The 23,884-nt window shown below is 52.0% G+C and overlaps 2 protein-coding genes across 3 annotated transcripts in view; one reads left to right on the top strand and one right to left on the bottom strand.

Moving 5' to 3' along the window:
* EVC2 (EvC ciliary complex subunit 2) overlaps nt 1–21,479 on the bottom strand; it is a 135,292-nt gene extending 113,813 nt beyond the window's left edge. The window contains exons 1-5 of one of the 2 annotated variants that reach the window (XM_049630286.1): nt 21,178–21,479; nt 15,068–15,122; nt 11,679–11,845; nt 7,898–7,966; nt 5,616–5,802 (exon numbers count right to left, since the gene is read on the bottom strand). In XM_049630286.1, the coding sequence (XP_049486243.1) occupies nt 5,616–5,802; nt 7,898–7,966; nt 11,679–11,845; nt 15,068–15,122; nt 21,178–21,378 (679 nt within the window). In that variant the 5' untranslated portion in view covers nt 21,379–21,479. Of the gene's footprint in view, nt 1–5,615; nt 5,803–7,897; nt 7,967–11,678; nt 11,846–13,749; nt 14,680–15,067; nt 15,123–21,177 lie in introns of those variants that run through there. The other variant, XM_049630287.1, reaches the window with a different exon arrangement.
* Nucleotides 21,480–23,547: 2,068 nt separating this feature from the next.
* The window catches only part of EVC (EvC ciliary complex subunit 1), a 75,240-nt gene continuing 74,903 nt past the window's right edge, over nt 23,548–23,884 (top strand). The window contains exon 1 of the mRNA XM_049632626.1: nt 23,548–23,830. Coding sequence (XP_049488583.1) covers nt 23,548–23,830 — 283 coding nt within the window. The remainder of the gene's footprint in view (nt 23,831–23,884) is intronic.

Below are 23,884 nucleotides of genomic sequence, written 5' to 3'. Positions count from 1 at the left end.
TGCCCGGCCAGAGCTGACTCTGGCTTCTTGGCTGGTGGTGGTGGGGCCGAGATTGTGATACTTTTTTTTTTTTTTTTTTAACATCTTTGAGATACAACTTACGTCTCACCCCAAGGCGTAGCCAACCTCTATTCTACTTTTTGGGGACTAAGTTGCCTTTCTGGACACTTGGTAGAAATGGAATCATATACTAGGTGTTGCTTGTGTTTGATTTCTTTTACCGACATTTTTTTGAGGTGCATCTATGCTGTAGCATCGGTCAGTACTGACTTCATTTTTTTATTATTTATTTATTTTTGAGACAGAGAGACAGAGCGTGAGTGGGGGAGGAGCAGAGAGAGAGGGAGATACAGAATCTGAGGCAGGCTCCAGGCTCTGAGCTGTCAGCACACAGCCTGACAAGGGACTCGAACTCACAAACCGCGAGATCAGGACCTGAGCCGAAGTCAGGCGCTTGACCGACAGAGCTCCCCCAGGCGCCCCAATCCTTCCTTTCTTCTCAGTGTGAGTGCTACTCCATTGTGGGGACAGACCACACTGTGTGTGTATGAAAGTCTCCTGTGTTCCTTAACTCTGGAATTTTTCAGAATTGAGGCATGCAAGAAACCTAGCATTCTGCTCATTCAGCTTCCAAGACAAAGAATCTGCATCCTTTCTGCTGCTGAAGGGACCCCAGCTCTTTCTAGACAGTTGTAGCCCTCGGGTGGGTGGGAGGCGGATAGAATAAAATATTAGGAGGATGGTGTGGGGGATTTTAATTTAATTTGAGAAAGTTGGACTTTGGACTTCAAACTTAGAAGGACAAAGATTCTGATCTCAGATTTTAATTCCTTTCGGACTTGAATATATTTGGGTTTCAATTTGTAAGGGATTCACTCCTAAAATTTTCATTTCTCCCTGAGAATTTGCAAAAGGGAGGCACTGGCGGGTCAGTGCTGGCAGATCTTTATGCCGATGAGCTCGGGGCTATCCCTCAATCACACTGCAAAACCCCTGACGTGCCTCGTTGACTAGGGTGGCAGGTCGTGTCTAAATGGCTCTTAGAGAGTGCTGCTATAAACGATGGGGTACCAGTGCCCCTCTGCATCAGCACCCCTGTATCCCTTGGGTAAATTCCTAGCAGTGCTATTGCTAGGTCATAGGGTAGATTGAGTTTTAATTTTTTGAGGAACCTCCACACTCTTTTCCAATAGCCAAATTATGGAAAGAGCCGAAAGGTCCATCAACTGATGAATGGACAAAGAAATTGTGGTTTCTATACGCAATGGAATACTACTTGGCAATGAGAAAGAATGAAATCTGGCCTTTTGTAGCAACGTGGATGGAACTGGAGAGTGTTGTGCCAGGTGAAATAAGTCCTACAGAGAAAGACAGAGACCATATGTTTTCACTCTTATGTGGATCCTGAGAAACTTAACAGAAGACCATGGGGGAGGGGAAGGAAAAAAAAAGAGAGAGGGAGGGAGCCAAACCATAAGAGACTCTTAAAAAACTGAGAATAGAGGAGCCAAGATGGCAGAACAGCATGGAAGTTTTTTGTGTCGCTCGCGTCCATGAAATAGAGCCAGACCAACACTAAACCATCCTACACGCCTAGAAAACGGATTGGAGGATTAACACAACAATCTGCACAACCTGAATCACAGAATTCAGCATCTAATCAAAAACTCAACAAGGAAACAATGAATTTGAATGACACACTGGACCAGATGGACTTAACAGATGTATTCAGAACATTTCATCCTAAAGCAGCAGGATATACATTCTTCTCCAGTGCACATGGAACGTTCTCCAGAATAGAACATATACTGGGACACAAATCAATCCCAAGTAAATACAAAAAGATCGAGATCATACCATGCATATTTTCAGACCGCAGCGCTATGAAACTCGAAATCAACCACAAGAAAAAGTTGGAAAGGTAACAAATACTTGGAGACTGAAGAACATCCCACTAAAGAATAAATGGGCTAACCAAGAAGTTAAAGAGGAAATTAAAAAGTATATGGAAGTCAATGAAAATGATAACACCACAACCCAAAACCTCTGGGAAGCAGCAAAGGCGGTCATAAGAGGAAAGTACATAGCAATCCAGGCCTTCCTAAAGAAGGAAGATCTCAGATACACAACCTAACCTTACGCCTTGAGGAGCTGGAAAAAGAACGGCAAATAAAACCCAAAACCAGCAGAAGACAGGAAATAATAAAGATGAGAGCAGAAATTAATGTTATCAAACCAAAAAAACCCCAGTAGAACAGATCAATGAAACCAGAAGCTGGTTCTTTGAAAAAGTTAACAAAATTGACATACCACTAGTCAGTATGATCAAAAAGAAAAAGGAAATGACCCAAATAAATAAAATCAAGAATGAAAGAGGATAGATCACAACCAACACAGCAGAAATAAAAACAATAATAAGGGAATGTTATGAACAATTATATGCCAATAAAATGGGCAATCTGGAAGAAATGGACAAATTCCTAGAAACATATACACTACCAAAACTGAAACAGGAAGAAATAGAACATTTGAACAGACCCATAACCAGTAAGGAAATCAAATTAATAATCAAAAATCTGCCAAAAACCAAGAGTCCAGGGCCAGATGGCTTTCCAGGGGAATTCTACCAAACATTTAGGGAAGAGTTAACACCTATTGTCTCAAGGCTGTTCCAAAAAAATAGAAATGGAAGGAAAACTTCCAAGCTCTTTCTATGAAGCCAGCATTATCTTGATTCCAAAACCAGAGACCCCACTAAAAAGGAGAACTATAGACCAATTTCCCTGATGAACATGGATGCAAAAATCCTCAACAAGATATTAGCCAACCAGCTCCAACAATACATTAAAAAAATTATTCACCACGACCAAATGGGACTCATACCTGGGATGCAGAGCTGGTTCAATATCTGCAAAACAATTAACGTGATTCATCACATCAATAAAAGAAAGGACAAGAACCATATGATCCTCTCAATAGATGCAGAGAAAGCATTTGACAAAATAGAGCACGCTTTCTTGATAAAAACCCTCAAGAAAGTAGGGATTGAAGGAGTATACCTCGAGATCATAAAAGCCATATATGAACGACCCAACAATAATATCATCTTCAGTGGGGAAAAACTGAGAGCTTTCCCCCTAAGGTCAGGAACAAGACAGGGATGTCCACTCTCACCACTGTTATTCAACATAGTATTGGAAGTCTTAGCCTCTGCAATCAGACAACACAAAGAAATAAAAGGCATCCAAATGGGCCAGGAGGAGGTCAAACTTCCACTCTTCGCAGATGACATGATCCTCTATATGGAAAACCCAAAAGATTCCACAAAAAAAATTGCTAGAATTGATTCATGAATTCAGCAAAGTTGCAGGATATAAAATCAACGCACAGAAATCGGCTGCATTCCTACACACCAACAATGAAGCGGCAGAAAGAGAAATCAAGGAATCGATCCCATTGACAGTTGCACCAAAAACCATAAAATATTAGGAATAAATCTAACCGAAGAGGTGAAAAATCTATACGCTGAAAACTATAGAAAGCTTATGAAAGAAATTGAAGAAGACACACAAAAAAATGGAAAAAGATTCCATGCTCCTGGACAGGAAGAACAAATATTGTTAAAATGTCGATACTACCCAAAGCAATCTACATATTCAGTGCAATCCCTATCAAAATGACACCAGCATTCTTCACGGAGCTAGAACAAATAATCCTAAAATTTGTATGGAACCAGAAAAGACCCCGAAGAGCCAAAGCAATCTTGAAAAAGAAAACCAAAGCAGGAGGCATCACCATCCCAGACTTTATTCAAGCTGTAGTACAAAGCTGTAACCATCAAGACAGTATGGTACTGGCACCAAGAACAGACACTCACATCAATGGTGCAGAACAGAAAACCCAGAAATGGACCCATGAACGTATGGCCAACTAATCTTTGACAAAGCAGGAAAGAATATCTCTTCAGCAAGTGGTGCTGGGAAAACTGGACAGCGACATGCAGAAGAGTGAACCTGGACCGCTTTCTTACATCACACACAAAAATAAACTCAAAACGGATGAAAGACCTCAATGTAAGATGGGAAGCCATCATAATCCTCGAGGAGAAAGCAGGCAAAAACCTCTTTGGCCTCAGCCACAGCAACTTCTTAGTTGACACGTCTCCAGAGGCAAGGGCAGAAGCCGGCAGGCGAGGGAAGTGACAAGTGCGGTCGGGCAGGACCACAGATGACGGAAGGCACTGGGGGAACGAGAGGAGAGAGGCAGGCCAGCCGGGTCACAGCCGGGAGGTGTGGGGAGGGACGCCAGGGCAGAGCCAGGCAAGGCTGTCTCACTTGGTCTCTGCTAGGACTCTGTGAGGCGCTGATACACGCATGGGCCATCCCAAGTTCAGAGAAGTTCAGTCACTTCCAGAGGAGACACATCTCCAAAGTGGCCGAGCGAGGACTCAAATCTAGGTCCATTTGAGACCGAGTCTGTGCTCTGCTTGTGGCCCCACGTTCTGTCCTCTGAACACCAGCTTAAGGAATGGGGAGGATTTATTTTTGCATCTTTGAAAGAAAACGCTGAGGATCGCTTAGCTGGGACGTATCGTAACAGTTCTTACGACATTACTTAAACCACAGCCAGCAAAGACATTGCCCTGCTCACGAGCCAAATCTGCTGGTAGCTTCAGTCGATAGTAAGGGGTCAAGAACGATTCTGAGGCCCTACACAGGCCCAGAGGGAAAGCGTGGGCTGATTGCTGAGCAATGTGGACCCTGGACATGGAAGTGGAGGGGCCAGTCCTGTGCATGTGACAGGCACAACAGCATAATGGTCACGGGGGGCAGTCGTTTCCTCTGTAGAGGAGGTGGGTGGGGGGCTCAGTCGGTCGGGCGTCCGACTTCGGCTCAGGTCATGATCTCACGGCTCGTGAGTTCGAGCCCCACATCAGGCTCCGTGCTGACAGCTCGGAGCCTGGAACCTGCTTCAGATTCTGTGTCTCCCTCTCTCTCTCTGCCCCTCCCCGACTCACGCTCTGTCTCTCCAGCTCTCAAAAAGAAATAAATATCAAAAAAAAAATTTAAGCCTGGTTAATTAACCCATGCAACTTGCCTCAGGAAACACCTCTCCAAAAGCCAGCCAGTGACGGCGGCAGAGGCAATCCAGAGAACACGCTAGAACACGCACGGACATCTCGTGCGCGTGCTTCCGGGGCTGATGTCAAACTGCTCCCACCTGTACCTGGAGACAAGACCTGCGTTTCACTGATAAATCTGGTCGTCTGGCGGTGGATGAACCGGGGTTCACTAGAAACTCTGCCTTTCTGTACGTGTGAAATTTTTCATGACCAAAAATTGAGACAATAATAAAAATAATAAAAGTACATATTTCTTCAAACCTCTTTCCCCCAATCCTGCCTCTCTCTAACCTAAGTAACCAATCCAGCTTTTCGGGTGTGGACATTGAGCCACGGAGGCGGAGGTCTCCTCCGCCAATACCTGACAGCGAACTCCGCTGGGAGTGAACCCACGTCACGTGTTTAAGGAAGCACCTGCCGCACATCGCACGCTCCGCCAGCGTCTCTAAGTATGTTCACTTTCCCTCCCTGACCTAACACACTCTGCTCTCACCTTGCAGAAACTTCTTTCTGAAAGCCTGGAATCCTGCCGAGGTCCGGTTTCCAGTCGACCCCCTGACAGAGAGGCCGGTTATGTTGTCAAGCAGGAGCAGATCTGAGAGGTTGGTGGCCACGGGGGTCTCGGCGTTGACCACAAGCAGTCTCACCTGAGCCGTCTGCATTTCGCTCTGCCCGGACACCTAGGACAGGAGGTGACACAGGAGCAGATTTACTGGTAAGTCCAACCTCCTAGGATAACCGCCCCCCCCCCCAGAAAGTCCAACCTTCCTAGTATGACCCCCACCCCCACCCCCGCCAGCTCAACTTCGTACACGTCAGGTCTCCAGGTGGAGGGAAGGGCACTACGGTCTCTCTGGGTCCTGACAACATATCAGGTCTGACTTCAAAGGCCCCAGGAGTGTCTTGACTCATGCTTTGCTAAGCTGTTGCTTGGTGGCCATTTCAAAGGGAACTGGGACCCTGAAATGCAGCGAAATTACTCCTACAGAGAAATGGCAAAAAGCATATTGAAGCACAGAACCGCAGTCAGCCTGGGGACATTGTGGCCACCGGCATCACCAAGAAAAGCAAACAATGGCTCTTGCTCCCTTGGTCATTTTGAAGATTCAGCCCAGCCCCGGGGACCTGCCCAGAGCCTCTGACTGCCATCTGACCTCCAGCAAGGAGCAAGCCCGTCTCCAGCCTCCCGGCCAGTCTCCCCCATGCAGGCAGGTTCTGCTTGGCCATGGGTCTGAATGGCTCGGCTGCCGGAAGCTGCCTGGCGGCCCATGCAGCTGGGCTCCCCGCCTGGCCTCTGCAACCTTGGCCTGTTCCCACTCTCTAAGCTTTCCCCACCACCCCTGCCCTGCCTTCAGCCAGACCAGCTGGAAACGATGTAGGAGCTGAGGACGGAGGGAAGCAGTGTATGTATACACATAGGTGTGCATGCATGCACGCACACACACACACACACACTCATAACGGCATGCATACGGCAGAAACATCTCCACAAAGACTTAGGAGAAACTGTTTGCACCAATCATATCCAGGAAGGGGGGCAGGACAGCTGAAGGCCTGAGATAAAACCGGGCGTGTGCAGTAAAGGGTTAACCTTGCAGGTCTGGGCGGCCCAGACCCTGCACACTCGGAAGAAAGGACCGCCCCTTGACCAGCTCCTGGTTGGTTAACCTGTAAAGCCCTTGGACTTTCCTATCTGAGAAGCGTATCTGTGTGTACCTGTGGCCTTGGGCCACACCAGGCCGTCTGTGCTAACAATATGGCTGGAGGCGGGGGCCTTACGCCAAGCTCTGTCAAGGTGACCTCCGGAGGGGCTGGAGGCAAGTTCTTGAGGTCAGCCACTGCACCCCTATGTGATGGACCCGCAATAAAAATTTGGATGTCAAGGCTCGGGTGCGTGCTTCTGGGGGACGATGCTTTGTATGTGATGTCACACATGGGTGCTTTGGAAAATGAAACACCGGCCACACTACCCCACAGGGAAGGACAGTGGGAAGCTCCCACCTGGTGTCCCAACAACTCTGTCCCATGTGCCTTTCACTTTGCTGACTTTAACCTGTACCCTTTTGCTGTAATACATTCTGAGTCTAACAGCTTTTCTGAGTTCTGATGAGTCCTTCTAGTGAATCATGGAGACTGAGGGTGGTTGTGGGACCCCCAACACAACAATAATGTGAAATGCTCACAGGATTCATAAGGATCAAAGACGTAAAAAACACCAAATAAAAATTTTAACTGTCAAGCACCCTATCAATGTCAAAATCTGAAAGAAAATACATCATTCTTTCTTTCCCGTTCTAAACGATCACAGCACAGGGCGCCTGGGTGGCTCAGCCGGTTAAGCGTCCCACTTCGGCTCAGGTCTCGATCTTGTGACTCATGTGTTCGAGCCCCGCCTCAGGCTCTGTGCTGACGGCTCGGAGCCTGGAGCCTGCTTCAGATTCTGTCTCCCTCTTTCTCTGCTCCTCCCCCACTCACACTCTGTCTCTCTCTCTCTCTCTCTCCAAAATAAACAACAAAAACATTTTAAAAATTAAAAAAAAAAAATGATCACAGTGCATTTTCACTAACAGGAATTTAATTGTCACCAAAAACTCTTGGTCCTGGTTCTACCTATAAAACTGAAGATCACTTGTATGTCATTTCTTCACTCATGTGTCCAGACACAGGTGGATAACCCATGATTGGCCAGTCCTTGAATACACAACTCTACCAAGATGCGATGTGGTCAAAACCCAGCCATTTTCTCTTCGATACAAGCCACCTGTGAATACCTACCACTGCGCATTTCTGAAAAATCACTCCTTCCTCAGCAGTTCCTTGAACGTCCCTCGAGATGTCTCCATACTACGATAAAGTATGGAAATTATCAGAAAATGAAAATTATTACACACATTTAATAAAAAGTACAAGATGTAAAAAATTATAAGCAAATAAATACATGAATGTACAAGATGAACTTTTAAAAGAGGAGTAGAGGATTACTTCTGGCAGTCTAATAACCGCCTTAAATGACCTTGAAGATTTTTTAAACTTTTTTTTAAGTTTATTTATTTATTTCGAGAGAGACAGAAAGAGAGAGCAGAGGAGGGGCAGAGAGCATGAGAAGGAAAGAATCCCAAGCAGGCTCTGCGCTCTCAGTGCAGAGCCTGACGCGGGGCTCGAACTCATGAACCGTGAGATCATGACTTGAGCCGAAGTCGGGAGCTTCACTGACTGAGCCACCCAGGTGCCTCTTGAAGATTTTTTAAAGAGAGTATTAAAAAGACTGGAACTTGAAGGCTGTGAGGAACAAAGAATGTGTGCGTGTGGTCACACCCAAGCTCTCTCCTAGTCTGGGGGCGCATGTCAACAACACCCGTTGTCACAGGGGGACAGGCAAAGCACGGCTGATGCTTTGACAGAGGGAATGTGAGCAGAGCCGTGGAATAATCTTATGAGGGCTGCTCACGCGCCCTGCGTGCCTCCTGGGCACCGGGTGACGGGGTCCACCAGCCACACACAGCAGGGGCCAAGGGGGCTCGGATCATGGGGTGCTGGGGCAGCCTCTGTGAGCTGATCCACCATCAACACAGAGAATCCACCCGGCTCGGGCCTCCTCCAGCTCCTCTGCAGCTTTCCTGGGAAATCCCAGAGGAAAGGCAGGGCCTGCCCACCAGATGCCAACCATCGCTGCCCCTCATAATCACAACCAGTATCTGTCCGTGTCTGCCCGTGGGATATCCCTACCCCCCAACCCCAAGGACTGGCTTCCAAGATATGGGCACATCCTTTAAACCAAACGGAATTCTGACCTCATTCACTGGGAAGCTTCCCTGGGCCACACCTCCCGCTCTCTGCCCCGCCCACCTACTTCCTGCAGGGGGACCACTATGTGCAAACTAAGGCAGCCCTCAGTGATACCAATAATCAGAAGAGTGGCCATTAGTTGCCAAGCCCAGCCACACGCCCATCCCTTTACATACATGGGTTCGATCTCCCCCATTTTACAGACGAGGAAACTAAGGCTCAGGAAGGTCGACTCACTTGCCCCAGGTCACAGGGGCAGGAAGCTTGGCCTCCACCCCGGCCGTGTGACTCCACATCCTGTGATGCTTCCACACGTACACCCCCTCTCCAGAGCCTGACCCTCTCTTTGTACAGAGACAAAGACGCAGAGAAGGGAAGTCATGTCCCTGAGAAGGTGCAGACAGTGTGCCTATGGCATCATCCCAGCATCGGCCCAACCAGGTCCCTGACCCCAGGGGGGCTCTCCGTCCGCCACCTCCCCCAGTGCCTTTGACACGCCAGCATCCTAACAAGCCTGAGAGCCCTCAAGCAGGCACCTGGCTTTCTGTTCTTCTCATCCTCCAACGGTATTGCCAGACACGGCTTTTGAGCATATACACGCCGGAGGGGTGGGAGTACAGACGTGCGACTAGGCCAGGCCACAAGTCATCTGTTCCTAGTGACACAGACTGCAAAGAACAATGATGACCACTGTGGGGGGGGGTGCGTGGTGGCCCCCCAAAAAGGAGAGTTCCCCATCCTGACCCCTGGAACCAGCGAATGTGACCTTCATTAGAGAAGGGGTCTTTGGGGGGGGCACCTGGGTGGCTCAGTCGGTTAAGCGGCCGGCTTCGGCTCAGGTCATGATCTCGCGGTCCGTGAGTTTGAGCCCCACGTCGGGCTCTGTGCTGACAGCTCAGAGCCTGGAACCTGTTTCAGATTCTGTGTCTCCCTCTCTCTGACCCTCCCCTGTTCATGCTCTGTGTCTCCCTGTCTCAAAAATAAATAAATGTTAAAAAAAAAAAAAGAAGGGGTCTTTGAAGATGCCATCAAGGATCTCAAGATGAGATCCTTCCATTCTAAATTTAGGTGGACTGGATTTAGGTGGCCCCCAGATCCAATGACAGGTGTCCTCATGAGCGACAGAAAAGGAAAAAGACACAGAAGAAGGCCATGTGAAGGTGGAAACAGTTGATCAAACACTTGATGGGTCAATTTGGCTGTGACACCCAGGTATTTCACCAAACGCATCCAGATGTTTCTGTGAAGGCAGTTTTTTTCTTTTACGTGAGATTAGCATTTAAATATGTGGACTGTGAGTGAAACAGATGACCCTGCAGAATGTGGGTGGGCCTCGCCCAATCAGTTGAGGCGTTAACAAAAAAGACCAACCTCCCGCGAGGAGGAGGAAGTACACACACACACACACACACACACACACACACACACAATTTCTTATTGTTTTTCTGGAGAATCTCAATGCAGAGATTGAAGTGACGTGGCCACAGCCAAAGAAGCTACCAGAAGGTGGAAGAGGCAAGGAAGGATTCCCCTACAGCCTTTGGAGGGGGCGTGGCTCTTGCCCACTCCTTGATGTTGGACTTCTAGCCTCTAGAAGAGAGAGTGACAGAATATATGTCACTCTTTTAAGCCACCAGGTTTGGCAGTTCTAAGAAACTAATTCAAACACTTAGCAGGGGGGCCAAGAAGGGGCTCGTGGCCGTGGCAGCCTGCTGCCCGAGCGCAGTGGCTCTCATGCCATCTTAGGTCATGAAATTGTAAGTGAAAGGTGGCCCTGGGGCGCCTGGGTGGCCCAGTCATTTAAGCGTCCAACTGCTGATTATGGCTCAGGTCATGATCTCGCAGCCGTGGGATCGAGCCCTGTGTTGGGCTCCGCACTTGAATGTGAAGCCTGCTTGAGATTCTCTCTCTCTCTCGGCCCCTCCCACCTCTCAAAATAAATAAACTTAAAAAAAAAAAAAAAAGGCAGTCCTATGTGAGCCAACAAACAAAACAGAATGGAAAACGACAGCAGGGGCGCCTGGGTGGCTCAACTGGTTAGGCGTCCAACCTCCACTAAGGTCATGATCTCGCGGCTCGTGAGTTCGAGCCCCACGTCGGGCTCTGTGCTGACAGCTCAGAGCCTGGAGCCTGCTTGGGATTCTGTGTCTCCCTCTCTCCAGCCCCTCCCCTGCTCGCACTCTCTCTCTCTCTCTCTCTGTCTCAAAAATAAACATTTAAAAAAATGGAATCAACCTTTGAAAGAAAAAACAAAAAACAAACAAACAAAAAACAACAGCAGGGGCGGGGACTCTGACTCGGGTTCAGCCACTTTACCTGCGGGACCCTGAACACGTTTCATAATCTCTCTCATCCTGCTCCCTAAACATAGCACCTGTGTACAGAACTCGTAATGAGGCTCCAGTGAGATGATGCACAGACGATGCTAAGCCCAGGGCCTGGCGCAGTCAATACTCGTTACACACTCACCGTTACTGTCCCTAGCAGTGTTTCTGACAGCTGGCAGCCAATCGGTCCAGCTGAAGCAGAACCAGAGCCCCGCTTCAGAACCAGCAGCCCACGGCTCAGATTCAAACCTCCGATTCATCTCAAACACTCGACGTGGTACAGAAGAGAAAAGCTCTTTGGACTGAAAACTCTATTTAGTGAAAGAGAAGGACCAGACTTTTCTGAAGAACCAAAGCCTGTGGCATTTCCTACACCGTTGGCCCCAAACTGGTTTCTTGCCAACTTCTGGTATTTCTGTTGACGTACCAAACGCGTTACTTACCAGGTGCTGAGTTATAGGAGACTCTCTTTTAGACAAAGTCTTCTTGGGCCCCGAGGGGGTAAAAGCAAGCGTGGATGGAGTCCAGGGCTCACTGGAGGCTGCGGAAGCCAGGAGTGGGTTAAAGACCTCACTTTTCCTGCTGAATTTCCTTCCAAACGGTGCTCCCCCTGCAAAACAGTGATGCGTCTGCAGGGATGGGCGGGAAGGCGATAAGACGCAGGGACGGACTCGGGAGGCAGACCACACGTATGCGGAAGGCGCCTGAGAGGGGTTTGCTGAAAACGAGTAAGTGGATGAATGAATGAATGAATGACTTATCCTCTCTCTGCCGGGAATACAAGACAGGCTCATTGAGGGGCTATCGAGCCTAAAGAGAGTGTTTCACCAAGTGGGTGTGTGATACAAGGTACATTCCCGGGCCCCCTCCCAGACCTACCGAATCAGACCACCAGGCAAGGTAGGGGGCCCTGGGTGATTCCTACACACACACACGGCATCAGATGGCCCTGAGTTCGAATCCTGACTCCGTCACTCATCAGCTGTGTCCTTGGACAAGTTATCTAACCTGCCCGTGCCTCGGTTTCCCTAACTGCACAGTGGACAAGAGAGTAAGTCTCACCTCACTGGGTCCTCCAGATGACCTGTCTCCTGCAGAATGGGCCCCTGGTGAGCACCACTGATGGTGACTCTGGGGAGGACTGGCCACTGCCAGACACAGCGCCTGCTGAGTCACCCAACATGGACAGGGTCCCTCCAGAACTCGCCCTGTGTCAGTATGTTGACAACTCACAGGCGCCATGAGTAACAGAAACATGACTTAAAACACACTGGCTGGGCTGTCAGGAGGGGGTGCTGATCGGCTATGGGGCCCCGGAACACTCTGAGCCTCAGTCTCCCTCCCCTGGGGACGTGGCTAAAATATCCCTGAGATGGGGCTCCCTACGGAGCAAACGAGATGACAGGCTAGACGTGAACACGCTCAGGAGTAACCAGGGCTCGAAGCCAGAAATTCACACGTCTGCAGAATCGTGCGTTTTCAACGTTTACCTTCTATCCAGACACAGACTGGATTCTGATTGAGAATGAATTTCCCTTTCGGTCTTCCTTACAGTGTATGGACAGCAAGATCTTTACGAGTGCTTTTGCCAACTTTTATAATTTCAAAACACATGTTGGAATAAGTAAGCACTTGAACAACAACAACAAAAAAGGTGTGGAACTGGATCCTGGATAAAACTGGTAACTTTTTTCCCGGACAGCGTCTGGGGTTGAGTCAGGTCACAAAGTTGGAAAGGGGATGATGGCGAGCATTGGGGCCTTGCCATGGAAGGGACTGGGCACCTTCCCAGGCCGGCTGCTGACTCAGGAAGGTCTGAATAAATCACACAGGTGCCAGCGGGACTGGACGCACGTCTCTGGACCCGCACCCAGTCCCTCAGGCTAAGGGACACATGCTTTCTCGGCAAACTTGCCGGACATAAAATCTGAGGCCACACTCGGCTTTACCTCTGGTGCACCTGTTCACGCCCCCAGCCCTCAGAAGGCCCAAACACAGGCTCTGATGAAAACTTGAACAAGGCGCTTCTGGGGTTGACAGACAGTAGAGAAGGAATCCAGGCCATACCGTGACTATCACCACCCAGCACATCATCGCTCAGTGGCCTCCCCCTTCTGGCCACCAGCACAAGGGACATCTGCACTGTCTATGCAGTTCTTGGGCTGTCCCCTCACTCTCCTGCCTCTGGCTGCCACACGCCTGGAAGCTCCTCCTTCCATCCCCTTGTCCTGCTAAACTGTCACTTCTCAGGATGCTGCTGGGGAGCACCAGAGCACCTCCTCCAGGAAGCCCTCCCTGAAGCCCCTCCCAGGGATATTACTGCTCCGTCCCCTGCTCTTAATGCAGTCACAGAGTAGTATACTGTGCTCCCTCTCGCCCACAGACCTGCCTCATCAATGAATAAAAGGTTCTCTACCATTGCAGTGAGATCATCTCAACCTATTTTAGTCAAACGAAAACTGTATTTTGGAAAATGTAAAGTTGGCAGAGAGTAAACAAAGACCTGGGAAATACCTTTTAACTCCGCAAGTGAGTGAGATCTGGGCAGCCCTGGTATGAAGGAGGATCCCCGAGGAAGGTGTATGTCTAATCTGTGCCGAGCAGACTCTGATGAAAAGACAGTTTTGTCAGCGAGGCCCCTCCTCTTCTCAGGAAGCATCTTGTTCAGTCTGTGCAGACAAGCGGGGCCAGCCTGGCCCCCAGTCCATCCAAGTCCCCAGGAGGCAGAATGAGGCACAGAGCCCAGAAGAGTCCACCCACAGCCCCAGTGATGGGGCCGGGGACAGACACAGGACTCAGGCTGAGCCCATCGGTCGCCCCTAGAGCCCTTGCCAAGCTATTGAGAAGTCTTCCACTGCATAAGGGCTGGCTGTTACAGCTCCCCAAAGGCTCCTAGGGGAAAGTGGGGCTGAGATGAAAAAGAAAGACGTGGCCCGGGCACGCAGAGCCCCTGGATCTGGCCATGCCCAGGCTTGCACGGTTCAGTTACAAGGCCAGCCAGTTCTGTTTTCTGTAGGTGAGTTTCAGCTCAATTTCTGTCTCCTGATGTGGTGGGCTGACTAATATATGACCCCTGAAGGTGCCCAGGAGCTAATCTAGGGGACCAGTAAATATGTCATCCTGTATGCAACAGGAACCTCCCAGATGTGATTAAATCAAGGTCCTGAAGATGAGGAAATCACCTGGACTATCCGGGTGGGTAGTAAATGTCATCGCAGGTGTCCTTAGGGAGGCAGAAGAGCTGACAGGTAGAAGAGGAGAAGGCCACGGGACCACTGAGGCAAGACGCCGGCCTGCTGGTGCTGAGATAGAGGAAGGGGCCAGGACCCACAGACTGCATTGGAGCATAGCCAGAGAGGCTGGAAAAGGAGCAAACGTTCTCCCCGGAGCCTCGGAGGGAGCACGGCCTTGCCGACACCTTGACTTCAGCCAGCTACATGGATTCTGAACTGTAGCCCTCCAGAACTCCAAGAGAGTAAATCTGTGTTGTTTTTAAGCCACGAAGTTTGGGGTGATTTGTTAGAGCAGCCGCGGGAAACTCACACACCTGGCTAATATGCACATTCTGTATTCAATCAGACTCCTTTGGGGGAGACTCAGGACAGGCCACCTGACCCTGAACCCTGTTCTGTGCACTAGGGCTCAGCCAGCTGCTGGAGGGGCGACGCACTACCCTTGCCCTATCAGGTCAGCGGATAACATGACATATTTGCCCAAGGTGGGCAGGTCAGTGGAATGTTGAGGCAGGTGGAGGCAAGAGGGCTGTGACTTTAAGTCTAATTCTCTTTCAGGGCCAAAGCAACGAAAACAATCAAGCAAAAGACAGACTTACCTTCGGTCTTAAGGTGAGAGCTTTCTACGTTGGGCCAAATCAAATGGGGCAAGTCCTAGAAAATTTCAAAGGCGAAAGTCACTAACCGAAGACCCTACTTGTAACAAGTGATTGAACGTCATTTTCGTAAATGGCTCACACAGAAAGGAGCTGCACTTTTACCCGGAAATCTGAAACAAATTTTTCTAGAGCAACCACCCCCACCAGGAGTACGGGATTACCTTCTCTTTCCCACAGAGACCATCAGCTCAGTCCTGACTGCATTTGGGGAGGCTGTCTGGGAAGGCAGCACCGTGTGGTCAAAATTTCAATGTACTCGGATAGACCTGAGTTCGAATCCCAGCTCTGCCTTTCGCCCACCCTGTGACACTGGCTGGGACTCCAGCCTCTGCCTTCCCACAGTCTTGCAAATTCCTATGGAGTGGCTCGTAAAACACTCGACAGGGAGTCCAGAGAAGTGGGTTCTAGCCAGAACAGTCTACGTGCTGTGTGTCCTTAGCCAAGTCTCTCAGCCTCTCTGAGCCTCAGACCCTCATCTAAGAAGTGAAGATCTCAAAGCCTCCTCCCAGCCTGCTTCACCTTGCTCAGTGATGAAACCTGCCCAAACAGGGCCCAGCTAACTCTCCCACTCCACCTCTGTAAAACACTGGGCCCTGGAAAGGCCCAGACCTTTCTACCGTAAAATTAATAATAATAACAAAGCTGGCCTGGTTGAGCCCTTGAAATGGGCTGGGTCCCCTGCTGTGCACTCAGATGAGTTACACAAACAGTCTTCGGCACAAGCTAGTGAAGTGAGTGCCATTCTCATTTTCCAGTAAAATCCCCAGACTCGGGGAACGGGATACGTAGGTAGATACTGAATGCAGATATTCAATAACCCACTTAACACTAATTGCATATTTCATGAATAATTATACTTTTAACAATATGCTACATAAAGTATCAGGACCACCTATCATGTGGCAAAGTCTAGAAGGAGGTTCTGAAGCGTCAGCCTGGGTGGCCTTGGGGAAAGGGGTGGTGTCCCTGCGGGCCGGAGAGGGAGGCCCCCTTCTCTCCATGCCAACTGAGTGGTTTATCTCCTACAAGCAGAAGCACATGTCCATGTGTCACTGTAACAGCAGTAACAGTGACCGAGCGATGGGAGCCACCGTACAGGAGCTGCCCCGCACGCCTGCTCTTTTGGGGGTCTGCCGGGTCCCTCACACCCGACGTGAACGCCGTCCCCAGAGTCTCCTCGGACAGGAGTACGTGGCCAATACAGCCGCCAGTTCATAAAGTGCCTTCCACCAGGCAGAAGGAGGTACCCCTTCCCCCAAGAGTCCTTCCGCCTGTCAGACACTGTTGTGATACAGCAGTGTGGACGGAGTGAGTCTTTACCGCCACCCGGCAGGGGAAACAACCTCACGATAACAACACAGATCCAGGCGGCGCACAGGGACCTCCTCCCAGCAAGTACGATACAGGAGGAGGAAGATGAGAAACACAAAAAGTGAGAATGATGGCCAACGCTACTCCAGCCAGGAGGCCAAGGTCAACACCAACAGCGGTAGGGCATGTTGACGGTATGCACCCAGACAAATCCTGGGAGGTGGCACCCTACGAAACAACGGACAGGACCCTCAAAACTGCTAAGTTCATCAAAAACAAAGAAAGTCTGAGACACCGGCACGACCAAGGGAAGCCTAAGGAGACAAGATGACTGAATGTTATACTATGGTGTCCTGGATGTAATCCTGGAATAGAAAAAGGGCATTAGGTTAAGAAGAAAACAGGGGCACGTGGGTGGCTCAGTCGGTTAAGCGGCCGACTTCGGCTCAGGTCATGATCTCGCGGTCCGTGGGTTCGAGTCCTGTGTGGGGCTCTGTGCTGACAGCTCAGAGCCTGGAGCCTGTTTCAGATTCTGTGTCTCCCTCTCTCTGACCCTCCCCCATTCATGCTCTGTCTCTCTCTGTCTCAAAAATAAATAAACGTTAAAAAAAAAAATTAAAAACAAAAAAGAAGAAAACAAAAAAGCTCAGAGAGTTGGAATAAACTATGGACTTTAATAATAATATAACAATAACGGTATTAGTCCATTAGCGACAACAAACGTACTATACTAAGGTGAGACGTTAGCAAGGAAAGCCGGGTGTGTGGTCAGGGCAGATATATACGAACTTTCTGTACTATGCGCTCCATTTTTCTAAAATCTGAAACTGTTCTAAAACAGAAAGGCTATTAACTTACAAAATACACATCCACGAGGTCTCTAGAGTGGACAGGGGCTCCACTGTGCACCCAACACCCACGCATCTGCATGTCTGTACAACCCCTGCCCCCTGGAACTTTCCACCCATTCTCTCGCCAGGATTTGCTGCACGATAGGCTGTGCACTCGGCACCCCCAGGCGAGCACACCAGACCTGGCCCCTGACCTCACCAAGGGATGATGGTCTCTTTACCAACAAACATTTCCCCTCGAAGGGGCAGATTCCAAGGGGGCAAACAACCCATGAAAGCCCAGGTGCCAGGAGCCCCTGGCCAAGTATCCAGGGATCTCCCTGGCTTCTGGGTAGCACCAGCCTGGAGGGTGCCTCTCCAGGGGCTCCTTGGCCCCACGAAGCAGCCTGCTCTCACGGAGACGGTGCTCAGAAGGCAGCCGATAGCCCCTTTCAATGCCCAGCCTTCCCCTCCCTGGTCATCCCTCCCTCCAACATGGCAGCCCCTGACAAGGTCACCATGACCTCTACAAGGCTCCGTTTAACGGCTGGTTGTCCGTCCTCACTGCACACGACCCACCAGCGGCATCCGATATGGGAACGTACTGGCATCCCATCCTTGCTGTAACAACCACCATGAACTTAAGAGCTCAAAGCGACACACATTTATTACTTTATGCTTCTTGAGGCCGGAAGTGTGACGTGAGCCTCAACGGGCTAAAATCAAAGCGTGAGCAGGGCTACATATTTTTTCTGGAGGCTCGAAGGGAAAGTCCATCTCTTGGCCTTCTCTGGCTTCTGGAGGCCACCCACGCGCCTTAGCTCAGGGCCCCCTCCCACATCTTCAAGGCCAGCGGCAGCAGGGTCTCCTCATACCGCATCACCATGACCTCCTTCCAACGCCACATCTCCTCCCCCCCCCCTTCCATGTTTTAGGACCCTTGTGATTACATCAGCACCAGCCAGATAATCCAACGACCTCTCTCTCTTTTGAGGTCAGCTGATTAGTAACCATCAGCAACGTAAACTCCCCTTTGCAAGGTAACCTAACACATTCACTGGTTCCGGGATCGATGTGGAGGTCTTTGGGGGGCAATGCTCTGCCTACACCGAGCCCCTCCCTCCCTTTAGTGCTCTCCTCCCCTGACCTCTGGGTCGCAGTCTTGGTTGCCTTCCTGTCACACCAGCCACACCTTCTCATCTCCTTTGCTGGATCCCTCCTTCTTCCTGCCTAGCCACCGGCTCCAGGGCGCTGCCTTAAGGCCTCCCTCTTCCCAATCCCCGCTTCCCCCCAAGGTGAGCTCAGCCATTTCTCAGCTGACCACTGCCCGGCGTCACCAGTTCGGATCCCTCCCCCAAGTCCAGACTTGCCCATCTAACACTCCACTGTATGCCCACCTCAGAGGCAAACTGAACTCGGCAAGACCAGAACCGAATTCCTAATGTAGCCAATGGTATCTCTATTCTTCCACGTGGTCAGGCGGAAATCCTTGGCCTCATCCTTGACTCCTCTCTCTCTCTCTCTCTCTCTCTCTCAATCCACAGCCACTGGCTCCACCTTCAAAATACATCAGAAACCCCTGTTTCTAACCACCCTGGTCCAGCATCCCTCCACCTTGGCCTGGTCTCCCAGTCACCTCCACTCTTGCTCTCACTTCTGCTCTCGGTCCTCTCCCCTGCCCCCAGGACCGGGGGGGGGGGGGCGGGGAGGCGGGAGTTCTTTAGAAAGATGAGCCACAGCGTGTCACTTTCCAGCTCAACACTCACCTGCCTTCCACCTTGCTTAGAATCACAGCCGGGATCCTGAGCATAAGCCACGGGACCTTTCCTGATCTGCCACTCCTCACCCTTCTGGCCTCATCACCTCCGTACCTCCCCCCCCTCGCTCTGTCGACCCCCCTGCCTCCTTGTTGGTCCTGGACCACACCAGGTACACCCCACCTCTGGCCTCTGGCGTGGCACTCCAGAAGGCTCTTCTCCTGGACATGGCCTTGCCCTCCCTCATTCCACCCAGGGCTCCGCTCACCTGCCACCTCCTCAAAGCGCCCACCCTGACCACTCGACTAGACAGCACTCACTGCTGTCTTTCCCAGCCCACTCTGCCCACTGTATTTCTCTCTGCAGCCTAAACCACTGCCTGGCACCACTGTTGAGGCCTTGTCCTGCCCCAGGAATGCAGACTTCCTAAGAGGAGAGACTGCTTGTTCTCTTATATCCCAAACAGGGCCTGGCACCTAGAAACTTGTCCGTAAACACCAGAAGTGAACGGCTAACTCAGAAGCGTCTTGTCCACTCAACCCTTCAAGGCCTTCTCTCCTTCCAACGAACTTTCGACAGAACTTTCCGCCATGGTGAGAATGTTCTATAGTCCGTGCCTCTAGCACACATGGCCATTAAGCACTTGAAATGTTTACGTTTAAGTAACCACACGTGGCTAGTGGCTCCCGTGCTGGACAGAGCATTACTTTGGCCATCTGGGAAATGGTTGTAACTGCCTCTCAGTTTATCCTTTGCAGGAAGGGACAGATAATAAGATAACACTAAGCATTTATCTTCAGGTTTTCAAAGCACTTTCTTGTGGAGCCTAGCAACAAGTGTCCACAAGAATGTTCCGGCATTGGTTTCTCAGAGCAAGTGCGGAGCAGGCCAGGTGAGGGGGCTCTGAACACGGGGACCAGAGTGAGAGCACGGCACGGGCCTGGGGGGATGGGTGGCTCCCCGGCCGGATTTTGTCCTCTGCAAAATGGGCCAGACACGTCCCACCTCACGGGACAGGAGTACATGAAAGGACCCTGTGAAATGTTGCCATGGGGACTTTTCAAAAGCTCAGTAAATCAACGGTGTTATTACTTTGTCTTCTCTAGTGAATATCTAATAATAGAAAATGAACAGAATCTCCTTGAAGGGCCCTAAAAACCTGTAGCACGTGTAGCAAGCACCTTGGGGCCTGCAGGCATTGAACCCAACAGGACCAGGGAAGCCAGACCCTGTGGGAGGATGGGGAGGACCCCAAGGCCTGAGGGGAGAGGACACTGAAAAGGGCAGTTCTGGGAACAGAAGCCTAACTCTCCCAGGGATTGGTGGGAGGGGGGTGTGGGCTGGGGAGGAAAGTGGTCATAAGTATATCGCACACCACAGACAGATCCCCCATCCTGGACGTCAGCCATCTGGGGGAAATGAGTGGGAGAGAGCACAAATTAGGGGGTGGGGGAGACTCAGAAGAAACAGTCACCAAAGGCCGGAGGCTAAGTAGTGGGGACTGAAGCTAAGGGCTGGAGCGGGCTGCAGAAAGTCCAGCGGATTGGGTAAGGGGGGGCAGGAGGCAGAACTGATGGCCACTTTTGGAGGCAGGGGAAAGGGGAATCTAGGGAGACAGCCAGGGCTCTGTGCCTTCCCAGGTTGGTGGCCACAGTGGGAGGGGAAGGTGGGAAGTGTGTAAATTCAGCAACCAAGACGGTCAATGAAACTCCAGCCAGGAATCCCAACTGGGCTTCTAACAGCCGCTGCACTCCAGGCGTGCTCCCCTCTGCGGACGGACGCTGCACCCAAGCGAACTCGCCTACCTCGGCACCCACCCGCGGGGTGGTCGCTGCAAAGGCTTACAGACCAGGAATCGGGAGGCACAGGAAGTGAAGCGACTTTGCCCAGGTCACAGGGCTTTTAGGCTTCGGAGCGAGATTCGACCCAGGCGGCCGGCAAAGCCTAAGCCCGCAGACACCGCGCGCGCTGCTCCTTTCCTGGGACTTCGCGGGTCTGAGCGCGATACACTAGAAACACCGGAAGCGTCCTACTCGGAGCTTGCCCTCCCTCCGATAGTCTCCCCAACTCGAAGGGGCCTCCCCGCCGCCGGTGTAGACGAAGCCCGGCCCGGCCTGAGTCCGACCGGAGACGGGGGAAGCACCCTCCTTACCTGCGCAGTCCGCTCGGGCCCCGCCCCGGGAGCTGCGGGGAGACCCGGGGGACGCTGCCGTCCGAGGGGGCGCCCGAGGGGACCCGGGCCCGCGGGGAGCCGGCCTCGGCCTCCGGGCCCAGCGGGCAGCGCCAGGGCTGCGGCCAGGAGGCCCCCGGCCAGCACCCACGTGGCGCTCCCCGCGACGCCCGCCGCGCCCATCGCCCCTCCGGAGCGGCGACCCCAAGGTGGCGGGCGCGGCTGAGTCGCCGGAGCTTCCGGACCCCAGGCCCGCCCCGCCGCCGAGCATGCTCAGTTCGAGCCGCCGCGGAAAGTTTTCTGGAACACGCTCGGGCATCTGGGACTGGGCGGGCTGGGAGGAGGCTGGGTGGGGGACGGGCGTGGGGCGGAGGGCGGGAGCGAGCCTGGGGCCACACTTGGGTTTGCTCGCGCCACGCCTGGGAGCTCCTCTCTACCCAAATCAGATCCGGATCGGGTCACTCGTCTTCTCCCAAAGATTTCAGAGGCTCCAAGTGCCCCTCCACTGATGCCTCCCGGTTCTCAGCTCAGACCCATCTCCTCCAGGGAGCCTTCCGTGACACACGCACACACCGGGCTGCCCCCAAAGCCTGCTCCAGACCCACCAGCCCCTTATCAGAGAACGGAGAAGCATCTAGAGAGGCAGATAGCCCTGTGTCCTGGAGAGCCCTGAGGGGACAGGACAAGATAAAGAGGGGCTGGGAGGGAGACTCGGGGATCAGGAACCAGAGGGAAAGGCTACTCTCACTTTCTATTGGATTTAGTTCAGCCCCATTGGGCTCATATTTCCTGAACCCTTACTGTGGATTAGCCCCTGGACCTGCCTAGGTATCTATCAGTTTCCAGGGCAGACAGTTAGTTACCCAGCCACTGTGGGGAACGGGAGAGAGGGGATTTGGTGCCTGGAGCCAGGAGGCAGCCGGTGAAGAAACTCCTTGAACTGTCCAAGGGGGTATGGTTGTAGAGAAGGAAGGGGCCACAGATATCGGGAGAGAGCCAGGTAGAGTAGTCTCTCTGCTTCCTCTTGCTTTCCCTGAGTCCTCAGTGACCTGCTCCTTGGGGAGAAGTTTCCTATCCTGCAGTCTGTCGAGCAGCCTCAGGCCAGTAAGACTGGCACCTGTCCGCTCCTTCTCCCCCAACCCCTCCAAGGACAGGCCCTCCCTGACTCGACACAGACAAGGCAGTGGGGTTTGAGAGTCTGAAAATGTATTAGCCAGGCTCCCCACAAGAGGTACCACTGCCCTAGGGGGTAGGGGGTATCTGGCAGGATGCCAGGAGTGAGCCAAGGCCGAAGGCTAGATGCCAGCATATTGCTGAAGCATCCGTTCTATTTGACATGAGTAATTTACAGGGTGGTTTTAAGAGCCAAACAACTTTACAATAAAGTAAAACGCAAAGAACACTGCATTTAAAAAATAAGTTCTTAATGTCCGAAGAAACAGCCAGCATAAAAAGCAAGAACTTCAGGTTGTTGCCCCATACACGTTCCCAGAAGCCTTGGAGATGCTTCTAAGGAAACATTTAAGTGGTGGAGAGTGCGAGCTCTGAAGCCAGCCAGACACGGCTGTTAATGTATCCGTCTCATTTCCTAGTTGCGAGACCTGCAATGAGCAACTCTTCCTCTCTGGGTGTCCATTTATTGTATAAAAAGTAAATCCGGGTAATAGTTCCCACCTTGCCCACCTGGAAGGTTCATGAGGTAATGCGTCCCCAAGACAAGAGCTCCTCAGTAAATGTTTGCTCAAGCAAAGAACAGATGGTGAATTCCTCGAGTTGTTTATCTCCCCGCACAGCCGTGAGATCCCCAGTGTCTGGACCTCGTCTGGTCCCTTGCGGGCCTGGGGCTGGTTCCATCAGCAGGTTCTCTGTGAAGGCTGAGCGAATGAATGACCGCGCAGTGTCTCGTTCCTAGTGCGGGCTGGGTGTAACAATCTTGTCTCTACACATTATCATAGAGGAAACTATTGACTATCCATAGAAGGGGATTAAAACAGGAGGCTTCAGGCTAACAAGTTCAGAGGCAGTGGCGGACTGTGTGGTCCACAGACGGCCGACCGGTCCGGGTGAGGAGCGGGACTGGAGTCGGACTCTCACTAGGTCACTTAGCCGCCGTGACCCTGAGCTTCCTCGTCTGGAGAGTAGGCGGAGAATAAGTACCCATCCCGGAGGGCTGTTGAGAAAGTTACTGACATCAACAGGCTAAATGCTTAGCCCATCTTACACGCTCGAGAAACTTAACCGAGCAACACCCTCCTCCGTGGCTGGGGGACCCCCCTCCCCACCTCCTTCGTTCCCGGGAAGCCAAGAGGCCCCGGGGACTCCCCTGGCCGAGCCGCGCGCCTCGCTCCAGGCATGCTCAGTGCGAGGGCAGGCCGGGCGGGGGGCGGCTCCAACTTTTGGGCGGACCACCCAGGCTCCTCCCTCCGGCCGGGCCGCGCCGGGAAGGGGGACCGGAGCCGGAGGCTGGAGAGCGCGCAGGCCGGAGGAGTCGGTGGAGCGCGCCGCGCCCCTGCCCGCCCGGCCCCCGAGTTCGCTTGTCGCCGAGCTGGCGGGGACGGTGCCCCGGGCGGCGGGCCGAGGCGGCGCGCGGCGGCGGGGGCGATGCGGCCCGCCTGCCGCCTGAGCGCCCCCGATGGCCCGCGGCCCGGGGCACCGTCCCCGCCAGCTCGGCGACAAGCGAACTCGGGGG

This window comes from Panthera uncia, chromosome B1 (assembly GCF_023721935.1).
Source record: "Panthera uncia isolate 11264 chromosome B1, Puncia_PCG_1.0, whole genome shotgun sequence".
In the NCBI taxonomy this organism is placed as follows: Eukaryota; Metazoa; Chordata; class Mammalia; order Carnivora; family Felidae; genus Panthera; species Panthera uncia.
This window is presented reverse-complemented; position numbering and strand designations above follow the sequence as displayed.